At 35.3% G+C, this 19,411-nt stretch overlaps 1 protein-coding gene across 5 annotated transcripts in view; it reads right to left on the bottom strand.

Annotated features, from left to right (window-relative positions):
• Positions 1 to 2,765: 2,765 nt before the first annotated feature.
• Positions 2,766 to 19,411, bottom strand: part of LOC143452053 (transformation/transcription domain-associated protein-like) — a 131,284-nt gene continuing 114,638 nt past the window's right edge. For 2 of the 5 annotated variants that reach the window (XM_076952876.1, XM_076952875.1), the window contains exons 66-76: positions 19,149 to 19,191; positions 18,830 to 19,026; positions 18,488 to 18,697; positions 11,337 to 11,480; positions 9,860 to 10,087; positions 8,819 to 9,030; positions 8,463 to 8,547; positions 8,022 to 8,269; positions 3,695 to 3,857; positions 3,442 to 3,611; positions 2,766 to 3,276 (exon numbers count right to left, since the gene is read on the bottom strand). In XM_076952876.1, coding sequence (XP_076808991.1) covers positions 3,108 to 3,276; positions 3,442 to 3,611; positions 3,695 to 3,857; positions 8,022 to 8,269; positions 8,463 to 8,547; positions 8,819 to 9,030; positions 9,860 to 10,087; positions 11,337 to 11,480; positions 18,488 to 18,697; positions 18,830 to 19,026; positions 19,149 to 19,191 — 1,869 coding nt within the window. In that variant the 3' untranslated portion in view covers positions 2,766 to 3,107. Of the gene's footprint in view, positions 3,277 to 3,441; positions 3,612 to 3,694; positions 3,858 to 8,021; positions 8,270 to 8,462; positions 8,548 to 8,818; positions 9,031 to 9,859; positions 10,088 to 11,336; positions 11,481 to 14,037; positions 14,535 to 18,487; positions 18,698 to 18,829; positions 19,027 to 19,148; positions 19,192 to 19,411 lie in introns of those variants that run through there. The other 3 variants (XR_013114940.1, XR_013114941.1, XM_076952877.1) reach the window with 3 other exon arrangements.

A 19,411-nucleotide genomic window follows, 5' to 3' on the forward strand; every position in this document is an offset into this window, starting at 1 on the left:
TTGCTCTGTCTATGAAGGATCATGAAGAAAGGAGATTAGGTAAAAATCTGTCACAAGGTGGAAATCAAACCAACGTGGGAGAATCAGCAAACTTTTCACCCACCTCAGAAGATGATGACTTTGAAAAAATTCTAGATCGGCAGGCAAAATGTCGCAAAATTGCAGCAGAAGCTACAGATGGAAGTGCACTTCAAAGGTATAAAATGGACGTTACCAATGCATTATCCAATATGGAAAATATTGATAGGTCCTCAAAAGTGGCTGTCATGGATGCAATTTCCATGTAGGCTACCCAGATATTCTGCAAAAAGTGGCGTACTCAGTTACGGCTTTGCCACCAAAACAAGTGAGTGTGGAGAGACTTTTCTCCGCATTGATGCTCGATGAAAGAAGACTTGACAGAGGCAATATTATTTCTTCGCACGAATGGTTTTTGAGCTTCTTTGTGCAGAAATAAATGTTTTGTGTTCATTGATTTTGTTGTTTTGTTTGTGATTATTTTTAAATGCTAGATATTCCTAATTGAGCGTTCATCCTTAAAACTCAGTTTTTGACGTAATGGATCCGGAGCTGGAGCAGTGGTTTTAATGAGCTCCGGAGCTGGAGCCAATTTATAATAAAAGAGGGCTCCGGAGCTGGAGCAATTTAATATTTATGCCTGCTCCAAAGCCCTGGTTCAAAGCATGCTAAACTGACATGAAAAATTTCAGAGAGCCCCATGACTTTTCTAGTAATCAGCCTTTTAGTAAATTCACTGTATAATAAAATAAACAAAGATTTTATGGCATTTTCGGTGTCAACTTCATGTTATATAAGCTTTAGTTAGCCGAGTGAATCACCAAAATAAACAGATGAATTGTCTGAGTCGATCATGGTCTTTGCAACTCAATAAGAATCTTACAAGTGGTAGTAATGCGTACGTTTTTGGTTAATTTTGTTTTTCAGAAAATGTGCAGCACCTATTAAGTTATAAACACCTTTTCTTGTAAAATAGATCTGTTGTAATATTAAAACCTTTCGGCGGACAAAAGGTTAGATTATTCTAACTGAACGCAAAATTAGAGTCATTTACTTGTAACGTAAAAGGTAAATTGAGTAAAGATACCGTTGTAAGTCAAAAAGAGCTCATACCTGCGAGCTCACTTCAAAGGTTATAAGTGCAAGTCAAAAATGCAGAAGTGGGCAAATTTACTAGAGAATTGTAATAATATTTATAATTGATTCATAAATTAAGCGATTGTGTATTCTCTGCTTAGCAAAAGTGTCATTTGAAATTAATATAAATAAATAAAAGTTTACTGTATTCCCTGGCTATAAGAGTTTTTGCCCGGTCTAATTATAACGCGTGTACTGAAGTAGCCTACTTTTCGAGTGGCTGTGGTAAGGTAAGTAGGTAGCCTATGGTAAATAGCATGTAAATTGTAAACCAATAATAGCATTTCCATGACCGCGTTTGCTTGTTAACAAATCTCTGCTGACGTAATTTTGCTGTCAAAATTTCATTGGTTAGAAACAGTACCTTTATATAAACCATTGCATTCGTGTCGATTTGTAATTAGTTATTATGACACATAAAAATTATGCACTTTTGATCGACTGCCCATGAAGAAAATACTTTTGGCTTTGGGATATTATGGCGATTGTAATAAGTTATATAATTGGCATTTTAAGAAGCGATTGTGTGTTCTCCAGTTAGATGAAATGTAATATTTAGACAGCTATATTATCCTTGGAAATTAATGTTATTCAAATACTGAATTCTTAAACCAACATGTTTTATCCAGTAGCCTGCATGAGTGTTTTCAAATAGCGTCGCATTTTAGACTGTATGAACTATGAAGTGAGATGTTAGATGATTGTTTTCTGATGTGATTACGACTATATTTTGAAAAATATAATAATTTAGACTTTATGAATATTGTGCTGACTTGATGAAACAATCAGAGATAGCATATGCAACGGAGTCAAAGACAAAATAGTTAAGGAGTTCTAAAAGAAAAACGTAACTAAAGCCTTTGGCTTTAGGCCAACCTAAAACAATCAACATCGCAGTACCCACAATATATTCGTGATTACTGAATACCTGTTTGTTTGGAAAACAGCTAAAAATGATTTGGAACTTCTAATACGTAATTAAATTATGGCTGCGTTTGGACGTTTAGAAATGTTGTATAAACAAAAGTAGCTCTCATGGACAAATAAAGGCTACAAAACCCATGTGAAATTGTTACATACGGCAGTATTTTCGTTTGGGAAAAATGGAAGCTTGACAATACGTGGCTTAGTTAATTATTACGAGTAAAATAGTAATGACACTACTCAAGTACCGATAACAAAACTTGGGACCTAGCCGAAACACTTCTCAAGGTTACACAAGATCAATCAAGTCTTGGCCATGCCTCCAATGTCTGATATTTGATCAACGTCAGGCTACTTCGTTACGGCCACCAAACTTTTCCGTTCTTATCAATCCAATTCCAACAATAAAAACAACTTAAGAGAAAGTGAATAGTGTTGAAAGGATAAACAGGAAAAAGGTAACGCTTTAGTTTATACACATGCATGTGTAGGTTGTTCGTTCTGGCAAGGGGGCGAAAAAACATAATAGAATGACTATTTCACCCGAAGTAGTTCGAATACCACTGTATTCGATATACTACTTTCCCAGCTGAACCGTTTTCGACATGTCATCAAAAAATCTAATGACTACAACTGCAGTCTTTGTTTTTATCATTGAAAAAAAGCAAGCAATAAAACACCGCACATACGGCAACATTATTTTAATATTAACACAATATCAGCGATTTTGCTATGATTAATTGCGTCAAAATCAATCACTACACTATATACATAATCCTCGAGAATTTAAGCAACTTCAAAGGATACATCATTTGTAATTTTAATTTCCACAAGCTGTGAACTTTAGGTTTGTGTCAGAAGTAAAACAAGCAATAAGCAGAAGAGAGCAAAATCTGAGAACTGTGGAAACTGAATAATTTGCCAACGTTGGAAAACAAAAAATATGCGATTCCTTAAAACATCTACTATAAAACGAAAAATCTTTATAATAGCAGAACTTGCTATTTGGCCTATAATGACTACGGTTTTCACAGCCATGGGTGCCAAGAGGGATCCATGCGACAAAGATTATCAATCGAACTCGCAGCTGCCACAAGGTTATGTAGCTTATTTTCTCCTCCCTCCAAAGTAGCTAACGTCTGAAGACGAGTCAACACCGAATTAACCGCTCGATTGACAAGTGTGATCAGTTGTTCACTGCATGATTACAAAATTGTATTAGCAAAACCCAACAGACTGTAGAGCACATGATACCAAATACACTACATTCTTCCATAAACGAGTACCCTTTTGTTATAAAGCACCCTTTTCACTATGCTGGCACTGTTATCGATTCGGTTAAGCTATATTGCCATACTTCACCTGTTCATATCGGGAGGAGGCACTGAGGCTGTTACAGATGGTAAAGGTGAATGAAGCTGTGCTTGTCGTGGCTGTTTTTCATGAGAGCTAGGATCGCCCTCTTCTTCCTGACGCTTTTTATGCCAAAATATCATTTCATCTCTCATAACAGCACACAGCAATCCATCAACCTTAAAAGTAAACCTTCAATCTTCAAAACTACTTATTCAACTCAATGCTCTGACGCTTATGATAAAATTTGCAGTTAACTTACCTTGAAGTTGGGTTGCATAAAACATCGAGCAGAGGCAATTATGGCAGAGGTAACCACGCTATTAATACCAACAGGTGACACAAAATCAACCAAATTTGGCGTAAACCTAAAAGGGACAGGGCGGCTTGCATTCATTTCCCCCGTGCCATCAGAAATATCAAACCTAAACAGGAGTACATGAAATGTTGCATGAATAACCTTTTAACAAGAAAAAATCATTCTGATTTTAAATTTATCTATTGATTTTTAAGCCCTTGTGATAAAGTAAAATTCCTTCACTAGAAACATGATACAAATTTGGAAGTTTCTGTCCAATTTACATGCGCTTTGTCGAAATTTGTATATGTAACAATTGCTGGTAACTTTTTGAATGTGGATGATTATGGATCTGAATCATATACTATCAGTATGATGGTATTGCTTTTCACTTTATTAATCTTATTGGTACAAACAGACAATTACTCGACATATCGTTGTTTTATAATCTTTAAACTTGCTGCTGGCATGTCTTTTGTACTCTCACACTCAACTGGTAAGAAACAAAACCTTTATAAATCGCACTTTCTCTGCGCTGTGTTATATCCAGAAAAAAAAAACGTTATCAATTATCCCTTTATTAGTAAAACAAGAAAAATGTATTTGAATAACTTTTTTTGGAAAGTGCGTTAATAAGTTAGTCATTTTGCATAGCAGAGATAAGTGCTAAGCCAAACAAAACCCTTCATCAAATGTAAAGATTTAACAGAGCAGTCTATGTCTTAACCCTGCAGTGATCTGTGATTGGTACATCACGTGTCTGGGTCAATACACTTCGCTTCACCTGAATTCCACGAAGGCTACGCATCTTTCTCTGCCAGCACTAAATGCAGACAAACACATAAAATCTCAAACTAAAACATGTATTCAAACTAATGAAACATAAGACTTTCTATGGTATTCTTACCTGCGCTAGAGCACAAGCATTTATATAGCACACAAATACCAATCATATCCAAGGAATGTGCTGAGAAGTTCGAAAAGTTAATAGGGGAATACCATGTGGCATGACTGTGTGGCGCTTAACGCCACAAGCCTCTAGTTGTGGAAGTCTTAAACTTTGATGAATTATAAACTGTATGATTAAATATATGAAAATTTATACAGCTTGTATGAAAACATTGCCTCTTAGATGGGATAATATAATTCCTTGATAAAACTGTTACTATTTGCGTCCAATGGATGTATAAGCTAGTTTCCTTCTGCAGACTGATTCAATAGGTAATATGTTCATTTGAACAAAGTTTATGTTTTGTGGTTAAATTTCTGGTTAAATTTATATTCTCTGGTGTTAACGACCCTTAAGCATCGAGAAACAATGAATCAATCATCCAAGACAAAAGTGGCAACACCGACACCACCAATTTATTCGGATGGTCCCTGACCGACACCTAGTGCGTTTCATTACTAACATCTTGTCCAACCGCAGTTTCACTCTCAAGACCAGTGATGGACAAAGCAGCCGCCTGCGACGTCTGAAAAATGGCGTACCCCAGGGCTCTAACTTGTCGCCAATGCTTTTCAACATCTACATCAGCGACTTACAACAAACAACATCACACCAGTATGGCTACGCCGACGACCTGGCCCTTCTCTACGCCAACACAAACTGGAAGAACGTGGAGGAGACCCTGACATAGGACATGCAGTACATCGCGGACTTTCTTGAAAAATGGAGACTAAAGTTGAGCATGGCAAAAGCAACAACTACCGCGTACCACCTCAACAACCGTGAGGCAAACCGTCAGTTAGCTATCCAGCTGAACGAAACTGTATTGCCTAATATCCGTTACCTTGGAATGACACTGGACCGCCAGCTAACGTATAGACCACATATTGCAGCCCTCCGAAGCAAGATATCGGCAAGAAACAACCTTCTAAGATGTTTGGTTGGGTCCTCATGGGGAGCATGCACCTCCACCCTTCGTACTGCAGCGCTTGCGATTGTCCACAGTGCTGCGGAGTACGTTGCTCCAGTCTGGTGTAGAAGCGTGCATGCGAAGAAACTGGACACCATCCTAAATGAGACCCTCAGGATCATTACTGGCTGCCTCCGCCCCACTCCTGTTGCGTATATGCCAGTACTGGCAGGCATCGCTCCCTCTAATTATCGGAGAGTACAAGCAACCCACAAGATTGCCTGCCAAGCCATGGACAACACCAATCATCCCTTGTACGGAACCCTAAGCAGCCAACTTCACAGTGGCCGTCAATGACTGGTTTCTCGCCGCCCTTTTAGCAGACACGCTACGGCACTTGTAAACACCGGCTTTAACATCAACACTGCATGGTGCAACGACTGGAAAGAAATGTCCCGCCCCCCCAGTTCAATGTGGAGCCCTCCACCACCTCCCCTGCTGGCGCAGACCTTCCTCGAAAGGTCTGGACAACCCTGAACCGGCTCAGAACTGGAGTAGGCCGTTTTGGCGAATGCATGCACCGCTGGGGCCTCAAAACATCACCATCGTGCATTTGCGGTGCAGAATCACAAACAGCAGAACACATCATCTTCAACTGTCATGTCCTACACCCACCCAAAAGGACCTGAAGATCCCTGACGAAGAAGGGAAGAAATAGCTGCAATTGGTAGCTGAATATACTTGAGCCGACCTCATACGAAAGAAGAAGAACCGACACCAGTGCCATCAATGTAACACTATAATGCTGAGGTGTGGAAATTATGGCTTGCAAGCCAGATGGGGCTCTTTTGATGACGGCATCTGGCTCGCTGATAAATTTGAGCTGGCATTTCTTGGCACGATTGTTGCGAATAAAACTTTTTCTGCAATTTTACACAACATAACAATCAACCAAAACAATCCATTCGTAACAATCGTGCTAAGAAAGGCCAGACATCATTTCGGTTGCTTGAATTTGTTTACCAATATATTTCTGAAAATCGACATGTTTTTTGAGAGATTTGCCTATTAAGCAATGTTGTGGTATTAAATATATTCTTTTGTGTGAAAAGAGAGTTCTTCTATTGCAGTTGACTACGGTATTAATAATTATTTTGGTTGACACAGGTCGTTGTGAGATCAAGATTAAGAAGAACCCCCCTTTCTTTGTAAAAGCAAAGCTAATTTTTAGAGCACTACTAAGATGTCTAAAAAAGGAAAGAAGATGAGTATCGTATATTTAAGCACGAATGGACAGAGGAATTTGCATGTGTGGAGAAAAACAGGTTCTGCAGTGTGTCTAATAAGCAATGATAAAACTTCGTCGATGAAACGGTAAAATGTCACACGCCATTCAACGTTTGCATCAAAACATGAAAAAGACCTATTTTAAGTTTTCATTGCATTCTGCATCAAGAAGCAATTTTTCAAATGTGTGGTAAACTTTATCGCTGCTCGAGCTTTAAATGATTGCCAATATAAAGTATTGCTGGATGTAGTTGGGAATAATCATCCCCGTCTACTTTTGCACAGCAATGTGCATATGGTTAATAAGAGGGAAAGGGCTCAGTGGTTTTGCAGCTTGCGGGAGAATAATATGGACTGTCCTTGAAATGAAAAACGTTGAGGATCCTGAGCTAACTAACACTGACTGGCTCCGGAAGTTTTATTATCTTGTGTACAGGACTGAACATCTAAACCAGCTAAATGTGAAAACGCAAGGCATTGGAAATTAACAGTAAGAAGCATGTTATTAAAGAGTAAGTTCAGACATTAACCGTTGTCTAAAATTGTTAGTTGCATTAAGTGTTGAAAAATATCATATGGTTCTCACGGAAATACAATTAAAAATATGTAGCTTTCATGACTCCCTTAGCCAAGAAGGTTCCCAACCCCTGCTACAATGTCTTAGTTTGAACTCCCCAAATCCGCCGCAAGTAATGCAAATCAAGAACTGGCCTGTTCAGTCATGACAAGAAACGTCAGACAAATCATGTAAGAGAAGTCGTTGTTCGCAATGATAGACGACCATTAACAAGAAAGCAAGGTATTTTGATCACTAAAAGTAAATTTTTTTTGAGTAACACCCTCTAAAAATCATTCCACAAACAGGAAGGGAATATGTGTCAAACTATTTATAGAATAGTGTTGCTTCTCATTTAAGAAAAGTTATGTAGCTTGATAGCAAAGAAATCAAAGTCATGATTTAACAGCATAGTGAGTATTACTGCATGAATCCATTACAATACCATACAATTACTTGAATACAATAAGGTGTGAGTTGGTTATCATACAAACATTTTCACTTGAAAGACATTACCATATGAAGTGCTAACGAATTAAATACAAATGGTTGTATCTTTTTCTTTACAGCCAAGAAAAAAAGCACTAACCTAAAATAGGCTGCATGAAGATGACCTGAATCTTGGTTTATCTGCAACATCTCTGGTCTCAGTCGTGTTAAGTTAAATGAAAACTCAATAAAGCCAATTAGTGCCATATGGAGAGAGACACTCTTTCTAAAAGTCCAGTAGTCAGTGGAATCTGGAAATGTATTCAGTGCCCACTCACGAAACACTGTCCTGGGTACCATGCTTGTTTGCACATCATTTAACACATCTCGCAAAAACTGATGTGTAATCTGGATCAAAATAACTTATTAGTAAAATAAGTATAAAATTTCTACACAGTTTAGAAATTTATAAGTAAGAAACAGGTAAAATACATCCCTTTGTTTACAAAATATTTCTAATGTAACATTTTTCTTAACTAATATGGTCTCAAAACAACCTTTTTAATACAATTTTTTTACGAATCCTTTACCAATAGCTCACCTGCAAACTTCTAGATTGTACAGTAGTCAGTTTTTCATAATATCTAGAGATAGGAGCATCATATTCCACACCTTTCGTATCACACCTAGAGGGGCACAAAACGAGATTACAATAGCTAGAATGGTTGGAGCATTAGTAAGTTATAATATAAACAAAACACTTTAAATTCAGAAAGAATTGATTCACGATCATAAGATATATATCTTTATGGATGTAAGAAAATTTAAACATGTTATCAATCAGCAAAACCAGACTATTAGTAATAAAATGAGTTAAATCAAACTACCTAAATTTAATTTCCACCTAATCAAACTAAGTACAGCAAATACAATTAATGTTAACGAAAAAATCTTTACCTTAATTTATAAATATCAAAAAGTGATATAGAAGTTGGATTATCTTCAACAAGGCGCATTTGTGGGGAAACTGCTACAACCCTTGGAACAGTGAATAAAAGTTGCCTTTTTGCCGTTTCTTTTCGTTTCTCCAGACAGGGGTTCAACAACCGCAAAAGTTGCAGCACACGTTCTTCACGACGTGACTCCATCAAACAACCATCATTCATTACCTGAATGTATACAGTGCACAATATACTATATAATCTTTTTAGGCTTTAGAATGCTTTTGCGTTGGGCCCCATCAATTGACGTGAAGGACTCTTTAGTCTAACAAACCATCAAATACATACGCAAATAATATAGCAGATCCTGCAAAATAGGATTCCTATGCAGTGAAATAAGCAACTAAAAGTTAATGGATCTTTAGTTTGAAACAATTAAGGATATCCCATTGTGGCCTATATCATTCTTTTTAATGTGATAAACCTATTTGAAAAAATATTTGGGAGTACAGCTACAAAATTTCCTATTCTTGCTTGACATAAATCTTATTAACTTCAGTAAAATCATCTAGCATACGAAAGTTTGCAAAATGCTGAACATACTGTATAGCTCACAACCTGTCAACTAATTATCCACCTAACTTTTATGTCAGTTAACACATGAATTAAACTCATCTTTCCTTCTCAATCCGGGTTTCTGAATTAGGGTTTTGAACAGTGCTGCCAGGTAAGTTCTTTCGAACCACAAAGGTCATTAATAAAATCAATCAAAAATTGCTTAATAATAAAACTAATGATATTAGCCTCTGGTGTAGTATCATAAATATTCTGATGTAGATACCTATGTACAATATTAGTCCAAATTTGAAGACCTCATGGCATTACAAAAACAGAAAATAAACTTTCCTGCTCAATAACTCACATTTTTATCATTCAATAGGTTTATAGTTTCCAAGGTCTTCAAAAATGAGCTAAAAACTGCTAGGAATGCTAACATAAAAATGTTGACAACTTCTGGTCTCAGCCTAAAATACAACATTGTAACAAAAATCACTACCAAATATGGATAGATCTTCCCATTATGGCCACGTATATAAAGACGACGAGCAGCAGTGTTGTATTTCTGCACCACTTGGACTCTTGGCATAAAACGTGCTATCTTCACATAGTAATGAGTGCTCTTGGGTATAAGAAATTCTCCAGGTATTTCTACTTCGGCAGTGCTTGCGGAAAAATTGCTTAAAAAACGACATTTTTCTTCTATCAAAAATGACTTTGGTAGCACCTAAACAAAAGATATGGTAAGACTACGCCGTATTCCAGACTTATAAAATCTTCAAGTATGTTAAAAAGTTACATAAATAGTCAAAACCTCACATTTTTTGTCTCACAAGACATTAAAACCTCGAGCCAGAAACAATTAAATCGTCCAAAACTCTGACAAAAGAATGTTAAGCTATTTATGGTTAGTATTTATTGCAGTGTTTCTCAACCTTTTTAGCCCATGAACTATTTCTACATTAGCGTAAATACTCGTGGATTAAGTAATTTTAAAAGCAATAGCGGTTTATTTATTGTTCATTCACACACAGTAAATCTCAACGAGAGGATAAAATTCAGCTCAGACTACCACCTGTATCAGAAGGATAATTTACAATTAAATAATAATTTAATACGTTAACTTGGCTAAAATCTGTCAAACCAACTGGCTTGAAAATCGTCCTTTTACCATGGCAGTATGTAGGTAATTATTTAAAAGCACACTATTTTCTGAGAGCTCGTAAGATATGTCTGACATAACACAGAATACGCAAGAAAGTACAATTTGATATGGAGAGAACAATTACATAATAATCGGGAATATGGGTCACATGTACAGATATAAGTTCAACAAGTTAATGTGTTCGCAAACTCATCCAGAACCTTACACTGACTCAAAAGAGTTCGCAGACTCAGAATTAAGAAACACCGATGACTGCACACAGGACTAAATTGTTGTGATAACCAATTGTTGTAACCAAAGAAAATTGTTGTAACCAAGTCATTACTTAGACTCGAATCATGTCAAGTCGCTTGGGAAGTTGACTTAAGCCGAGTTAAAGTACTAATTGGCTCAAGTAAAGTGAAACCAAGCTAAAATATGATGCAAGTCAAATCAGTCATGCTGTTTGCTTCGCCCGAAGAACTAGGAAATATTGCTGTCTATAATGTATTTTTCACAGAAATTACCCAATTTAAAATAACATACAACATCCCTTAACAAAATCAAACAGCAATGATTACAGCTTAACTTCAGATAAGCTTCTGAAGTGTGACAAAACGCATGTTTACTCGTTAAAACTACATTGAAGTTGATTGCAATTAAAAACACAGGGGTCGAGCGCAGCAACAAACATTTATTCCATTAATGATTTGCGTCAAGTGAGACAAAACCTTATTTATTTAAAATGAATATGCTTGGTAACCAGGTCTTATAATTCAAACTGAACAAGGATATTATAATTTATCAGTTACATAAACAGAACAAAAATTACTTTAGTTTTGGCTTCTAAGATTTTTTTCCATTTTTTCAGCTTAACTATAACATTCTGAAGTTTCATTGATCCTGGACGATTAAAGTCAAAATCAGTTGTGAATTGGGTTTTCATCTTTTGGAAAACTGGATCCTGTGCAGTAGCCTGTAATTAAAATGCAATTGAGCTTGAACAATTGGAAAATTTCATTTGAATTTGCCTTGGTCTCAATGTGGTCCGATTACGTGAGGTTGACTGTAATTTTATTTGTTTTATACCATAATTCACAGTTAAAATAAAATCATTTCACTCTGAAAAAATTGCATGGTGTGGAAGACATAATACCTCGCATTCATCATAGTCCACCACACCAGAGTGGTACATGAAATAACCTTAAGGTTAACCACACAAACAAACAAATCTGACTAAAAAATGCACAACATAATAAATTTGTAAGCATAGAAACAAAAAAACATAACAAATATAGCTTAGGTAGAGTATTACTCAGCATAACTAAAATATTAAAAAATAGCTCGTGTACAAGAATAAAAAATAAAAGTTCATCCTATAGAGTGCTATATTATATTCTGTTTTTACACTTTACTATATACTGGGTTAACACGGTTCATGTATAAACAAATATAATGCAATATATATATATATAATATATACATAATTCAAAACATGTAGTGTAATAAAATTCTTAAAAAAGAGAAAGAGACAGTAGGACGTTACACTGTTGTACTTATTATTTAACCTTAATGGACTTCTCATAATATATTTAATTGTAATATTTGAGAAACATGTAATTTAATATTTTTTAATTCACTTAGTGCCTTTTCCGAAATTAAGCACCTCAGAAAAAAGCTTTTTTCAGTTTTCATGTGACGGAAAAAAAGTTATATTCTAATGATCTGGTATTGTATTTATGAACCTATTCCAGTTCCACAAAAACATCCATCAAATATTACGGCGGATTTGACCATAAGGTGTTTTCAGTTTGATACATCGATTACTACAGGTTCTTAGTCTTTGTTATATTGTACTTTATTGTATAACATATTTAAAGGCTTTAAAATACAGTCAGAAGTGAATTCCGAGGCTAATTTGCCATACAGCAAGCATAGCTGGGCACAAGTGAAGTCTTTTTTCTGTTGCACCTTTTTTAAGTGCAGGGATTGATGCTTGGTATAAAAATGAAGAATGATCCAAGACGCCTTTGCTGCCATATCTGCTCACCGCACTTATTCTAGGCACAATACGGCTGTGAACATAATTATAAATTGATGGAGAAAAAAATTCTTTCTTCTTATAACTGCTTTGAGATAAGTTTCATTAAAATGGTGACGGTGGTGAAAAAAGCAAAATAAATGCTTTGTTGTGGTGGATAATAAAACTCCGAAAAGTAACTTAAACCTAAAAAAGTTAAACTTATGAAGGCATAGAAAATGGTACAAAAATTACATGATTTTCGAATCAATTTCACAGAAAACTGACGGACTGAAACTAATTAAGGCGAAAAATAGGATGAGAACTATTGGAAAAATGCAAAGTTTGTAAACAATTTTGTATATCACTACTCCACTACTTTAAATTAGTTATCGACTACCAATTACAACTTAACTATTTATCTAAATAATTATAAAAATAACGACTATTTACAATTTAATTAATCGATCTCTACTATGCTTTCAAATCCAAGAGAATCAACTAAAAATGTGAGCATCTGGAAAGGTTGTAATAGCTTGATACAGGTGGCCATAATTGAGTGCTACAGTTACATAATAAGTGAGCAACCGAAAAAGATATATTTTTATTTAACACATGCTATCGGCAGCTGCAAAAGTTGCTTTCTATGTGAGCTTGTCGCATCTCTCAGCTTTAGTTATACATAATAATGTTATAGTGCAGTTGGAATTATGTTATTATTTCAAAGACGGTTCTTTTCCCATTAGAATTTGGTGAAAAGATTCTAAGCTGACAGACAGATTTTACCACACATTTTGCTTTGTCCATCGGCTAAACGTACCAATGCTTTGCAGATTACATTTTTTAATACTTCATTATGCTGTTTTGTGTTCCCCTATCTGTTTGAGCTAGAACCTTGATGCACCATCACCTAATTGCCTCTTATCTGCTATTTAATCTGGTCATAGTTCATGCCTCAGCGATTTTGTTAATTGAAGGTGGACCTCATTGAGAGACGCCTGAGACCCCTACAACTGCAGTGTAGCGAGGGTGGTGTTATAGTTTACGCCATTGTGTTAGTTATACCTAAGTTTTCAATATTGTTAAGGTTTTGAAAGTATCTCGATGGAAGTAATTGTGTGTTCGTGTACAGCTTATTTTGAAATATAACATAAAATTAATTTCAAATTATGACATGCTATGTTAATACTGTGGCTTACTGTAATTACAGGCCTGAACAATGAATAATACCATTGAAAAACTGGAGGTTTATTATCACATCATAAGACCATTGTTCTCAATGGAAATGTCTATAAATTTAAATTGTAGGAAGACCCATATAATTAATAAAACAGTTGAATAGAAGGTTTTATTTCAGTATACTAAGTTAGGTACTTTACGGTTAAATCAGCAAGAGACATTTTTATTGCAGGCGGAAGATAGGTAGACGCAATCACTTATGATTAAGAATCAAGGGTCAGTCAGGGCAGGATTGAAAGATGACACTAGTCTGGGACTATAGTATACCCACCGCAGTGAAAGTCGAGCAGCAACAGACTACACAACTTTTTTACACACATAGATTGTATGCACAAGAAGTGAAAGAGCAGCTTTACTTCATACGCCGCCAAACTCGCATTTCATATATGTAGACTCACTGTAGTGGCAACCTACTTCAAAATTAAATTGTTATTGAAATTCATAATTTTAAATTATTTAAGTTTAACAAATTTTAAGCTAATCGTTAACAAGGGAAGAAAGTGTTGCATATATAACTGCAATGGAAAATATATTAAGCAACATATAGTAAAGCTTTTAGATTACCAAAGAATCCGGAAGTATGAAAAAGATGGTGTGCTGGAATTCCTCGTGTTGACATACCGAGTGCAGATGACACCGTTGTATGTGACAAGTATTGGCCCCCAAATTATTCAACAAGCACTATGGAAAATTCAGACACCTTAATCCACCATTCATTTTTACATGTGTTCCGATAAGTTCGGAGACCCTCCATCCCAGCACCTCCATGATCTACGACAAGAGCTGCAACCAGTAGTCGAAGCAAACTCGTAGATAAAATGACTACTTTTAATGAAATAGATGTAACGGCCAACTATGATTATCTGAAGTCGAACATTACCAAGCTACTGAACCAACCTACTGAAGATGCATTAATAGTTTTTGAAGTAGGTAGCAAAATGGTGGTTCAATCCAAACATTTTTTGGAAAAAGACAGGAATTCCAAAATTTGATTTTCAAGGACATGACATACGAGGGATTTCACTGTAGTGTCAAGTGCTGCATTATCACCTTATCAGCTAATAGGTGCTTAAAACTTTGTTGGTGGTTGCAGATTCAAGAGATAGTAAGATTTCTGCAATATCTTACTGGTATCTTCTTGCCAGGAATCAATTTTAAATCAGCAAATTAGGGCTATGAGTAGTGCTCCAGTTTCTGAAAAAACTTACTCTGCATAAAGTATTGACAGGTGTTTTCAGACTCACTTCTACAATTAAAACCATGGATACATCAAAATTTGCTAACAAGATAACCTCCTAATTAAGTATTCGCAACAACTGGATTACGGAGAAGATGCAGGAACTGCAATACACAATAACCAGATACAATTTCACTGCTAAATGGTCAGATATTAAAATGCTTAATTGTCATGAAAAAAAACTCAGTGACATTTCTGTGGCACCAAAACCCATACAGCATAAGAAAGTTTCAATCAGTTTGAAAGTTTTTTTTGCAATAGGACAGTAGCTGCTCTTATAACGCATCCAAATACATGTCATGATGTTTAGGGTCTAGTTAAATTTATTCAAACGTTTGTGGAATTTTGGAAAATTATTAATGTCCGTGGTCGATTGAAGAATGTTCTCCTAAAAGATCCACAGAGTGCTATTACATTATTTTGCAAGTGATGCTTATTTGCAGTCTTCAATGAAAGTGGGTGAACTAGTTATTTCTATGTCTCCAACTGCTGATTGGTCTCGAATAAAAATGTTGACAAGGGATACTTCCGTTAATATAGCTCACACTTGTTTTGGTTTGGTTGACTTAGGGAAGCATTTACTTGCTCTACATCATGAGTATATTGGGCTGAGAAATTTCAGAACAGATGCTTTTGAGAGAGTTTAGCAAACTGAGACAGGGCTCTGGTGGAACACACTTTATTTTGGTACAGCATGCTTTGAAAAAAAAATAAATACAAAAAGCCAAGCTGTTTTTGAAACTTCATGCTCATGTGTCTGGGGACGTTACTTTAAATTTGCCCACTTAATATAACTTTGACTTTTCAAATAACTATACTCGTCTGTTTCCACCTCATTCAGATAAAGAACCCCGGTAAAAAGTGATGAAATAAAGTTTAGTACAATCACTATAATGTGTATTTTGTTGCCTTGATGCAGCACTGTATTAGGAATTTTTTAGCATTTACATGGAGAATAATGACCTTATGACATAATAATAAGCCTCCAGTTTTTCAATAGCATTGAGTGATGTTCAGGTCTGTAATTATAGTAAGCCATGGTTCATACCCAACTCAAATAATCATTTAAGCTAGTTTCACTCTTTTTGTCTAATCTCCTTCTAATTACTTTGAAGCACAAGTATATAGGTTTTTGAGAAACCATTCTTGCCATCAACAGTATGCCGAACAGGCTGCATAACTTACTTTGTGTGAGATAATAAATCCATCCATAGCTGACGATTTTAAAGCCTTTTTTAAACTTTTACAAAACACTACTTATCTAGTTGCGCTGCAGTGTCCATCAGTGAGTAACAGTAAATTTTTTTGGAATTTGCAGTTAATTATTTTTTTAATTACATCTAGGTAATGAATTTCTCCAACATTGATATGAAATCTCATGACTTTCATAAGCAATGATGGTAAGTGAACACGTATCAAAATAAGTTCTGCATTACAACGTATAAACGTGAATGGTTTTCGAAAACGCATCCTCAAGACAATAGTTTAATTTATTATAAAGAGCGCAAATAGAAAAAAAGTGTTTTTTATTATTAACAAACAAAAGCCCAATCGATGTTTTTTTCGTCAAAAAGTAGCTGCCCAGCTCTGATTGTAAAACATTTTAAAGTAGACAACAGTAAAATATCCTCAATTTTTTTAATTTCTACATTGTTGCATGTTGTATGAAACACCAGAAGGTTTTTGACAACCTTTTCCAAACTTCTTCAATACGATCCTTTGTGTAAATTGTTTATCTAACATTATATTTAGATAATTATCTCAGTATATGATAATTGATTTAGGAAACATTTTACCATTTGTAATTGTTGGGTGTTGCTACCATAAAAATTTTAGTATTTCAAAGGAAGTTTGCCAGCTTTCAACCATTTATTTGCCTTGCAAAGTTATATTGTTATTAGCCTATTAATTTCTGTTATGTTTGTATGTTATGACTTAAGACTACAGCATCTGCAAACAGTCTTGAGGCAAGGCAAGGCAAGTGCTATTGGATACATTAACTATAAATAGCAAAAATTATTAACGTCCTTAATATAACTCTTAGTGAATGGGTTATGACTAGGGCCATTTTTATTTTGACCTTTTGACTTTATTTTGACCTAACGAAATTGCTTATTTGTAGAGGCCACAGTTCTTCCTCCAGTTACCCAAACATAATATTTTGTCGATTTCAGACCCAAACGTAATATTTTGTCGAAAAGTCAAGGTGTTATATTGATTATAAAAAGTGCGTCGTGTTCTTTGGCGATAGATTTAGGTAGCTTGTTTTATTTTGTCCTTGTGAAAAGGGCACTTTGCCTCGATTTTCTCCACATGGTTAATTCTAATAAACAGCAAATTAAACAGGGAATGCTTGTTGTTGCTCCAATCCAGCTTGATGGTGTTTACTTTTCCTGTGGCCTTCAACAAAATACTTTTTATCGCACTTCACTATAACCTCGCAAAAATTGCACCTTAAATCACTCCCGGGAGTTGCATTACATTCATCAGAAAAATCTCGACAAATCTGTCTAACTTTTGCTGAAGACGATTTAGCTTGCTTAGGCATTTTTGTATTACAGAATGTCAGTAGGCTATTCCTAAAATCCAAACTGTTGATCTTCGAAAAGACCACGTTTATGAAGAGGAAGTGTTTTGTAAGAGTTATTTAAATACGTAACAATGATTAAACAACGGACAATTTGCGATAAAAGTTACTGCTGATCCAAGTGGGCATTGTGACTTATTTCCTGCTTTTATGGGTTAATATGGTTTAATTGTGTCGCAGTTCCTGATTTACAATGCTTCCACGAGGATTTTTACAAAAATTACTCTCGAGAAACACAAAAACTTTGTCAAAAGCCATAATTTGACAAATTTTGACTTTATTGAAAATTTTGACTTTATTGTAAATTTTGACTTTATTTTGACCTATAAACTTCTTAGAAACAATCCCCTAGGTGCTGAAAACAACTTTATTCTTTGATTCGTGGTCAGACGAGGTCCTTAAAAATTTTTGACTTTATTGACTTTTGCGGGCCCTAGTTATGACACTTTTATTGAGACACGAGTTTGTGCTGATATAAATGCAATCACCAAACTTAACATATTGTTGTCTACATGACTAATATGATTTTATCAATTCATTAGCCTTACATGTGATATCATCAGAAACAACTTTTGTAAGTAAGAGTAAGCTTATTAGGTACAGTACAAAATGCTTTTAGGTCAAAAATCACTATACATATATATTACTTTGATGATACATTCATTGATATCTGTCACCGCAAGAAGTAATAGTGTTGCAGTTTAGTTGACAAAAACAGTGTTAATGTTTGAAACTGTTATAGTCGTTATTAGTATATCAGCAACGGTGTATCAACAGAGAATAGCTTCACATTTCCGTAAGTAACCCAGAACTATGAATGTTGTATACCTTAAGTTAATGTGTTAACAAAAACTATACCAATGCCAATTGAGCAGTTGTAAACTATTTATAGCAAAATACCTGTACACGACGGGCAAGTGACTCAGATGCAGCACTAGAAAAGGTTTGTGTAACATTTGATACATTTTCAATACCAACACCAAATGTAGCAACAAGCTTCTTCACAAAGTTTAGTGTGTGCGGTGTGATACAGGCCTTGCTGACGGCAGCACGGTTTTCGAAAGCTACCATATGACATTTAGCTAAACCTTGACATAGTTGTCTCAGCACCTAAAATATTTGTCAATATTGTATTAAATACAAAGTGAAATTACTACAAGCTCAAAAACTAAGCTTCACTTCGCAAACCAAAATTTCATGTAGATTTGCTAAATTAAATCAATTGCACAACAAAAAATATACTTCTTCATGCCAGTTTTCTCGAAACCAAACCATTTGATCGACAATTCCTTCCAACGAAGAAAGAAGAGTAGGGTGAAGATCACGCTGCATGTGCATTATACGACTACATCTCCACATTGAAGGAGTGGCACGAATAGGACCACAATCACTGCCAGATGACTGACTTCCGCCCAAATTTTGAGACTGCAATTTTGTTTCTATACATAAATAGATATGTATAATATGTATGTATAAATACATATGTGTGTGTGTGTGTTCTATGTTCGCCTTTTTATTAAGCATGAGCAGGTAACAGGTATTGCAGAAAGTTTCTTCATACCTACTGTGTCTTGTGAATCTGTTTGGTCACCAGCATCTTGAACCTACAAATTATAGATAAACAAAAAGCACAAAACAATGAGCAGTGTAAAAGATGCATTCAAACACCAAGTCAGACACAATTAAGTTCAATTCACTTTACTACGACCATTCATTTAACATCCACAAAAAGATTTGGTGAGCTGGTAAGTTTCTGAGTATAATTATTTTTAAACCTTTAGGAATGCAAGGTCAAGAGGTTTCAGAGAAAGTAATTTAGAACGT

This window comes from Clavelina lepadiformis, chromosome 4, assembly GCF_947623445.1.
Source record: "Clavelina lepadiformis chromosome 4, kaClaLepa1.1, whole genome shotgun sequence".
Lineage (NCBI taxonomy): Eukaryota > Metazoa > Chordata > Ascidiacea > Aplousobranchia > Clavelinidae > Clavelina > Clavelina lepadiformis.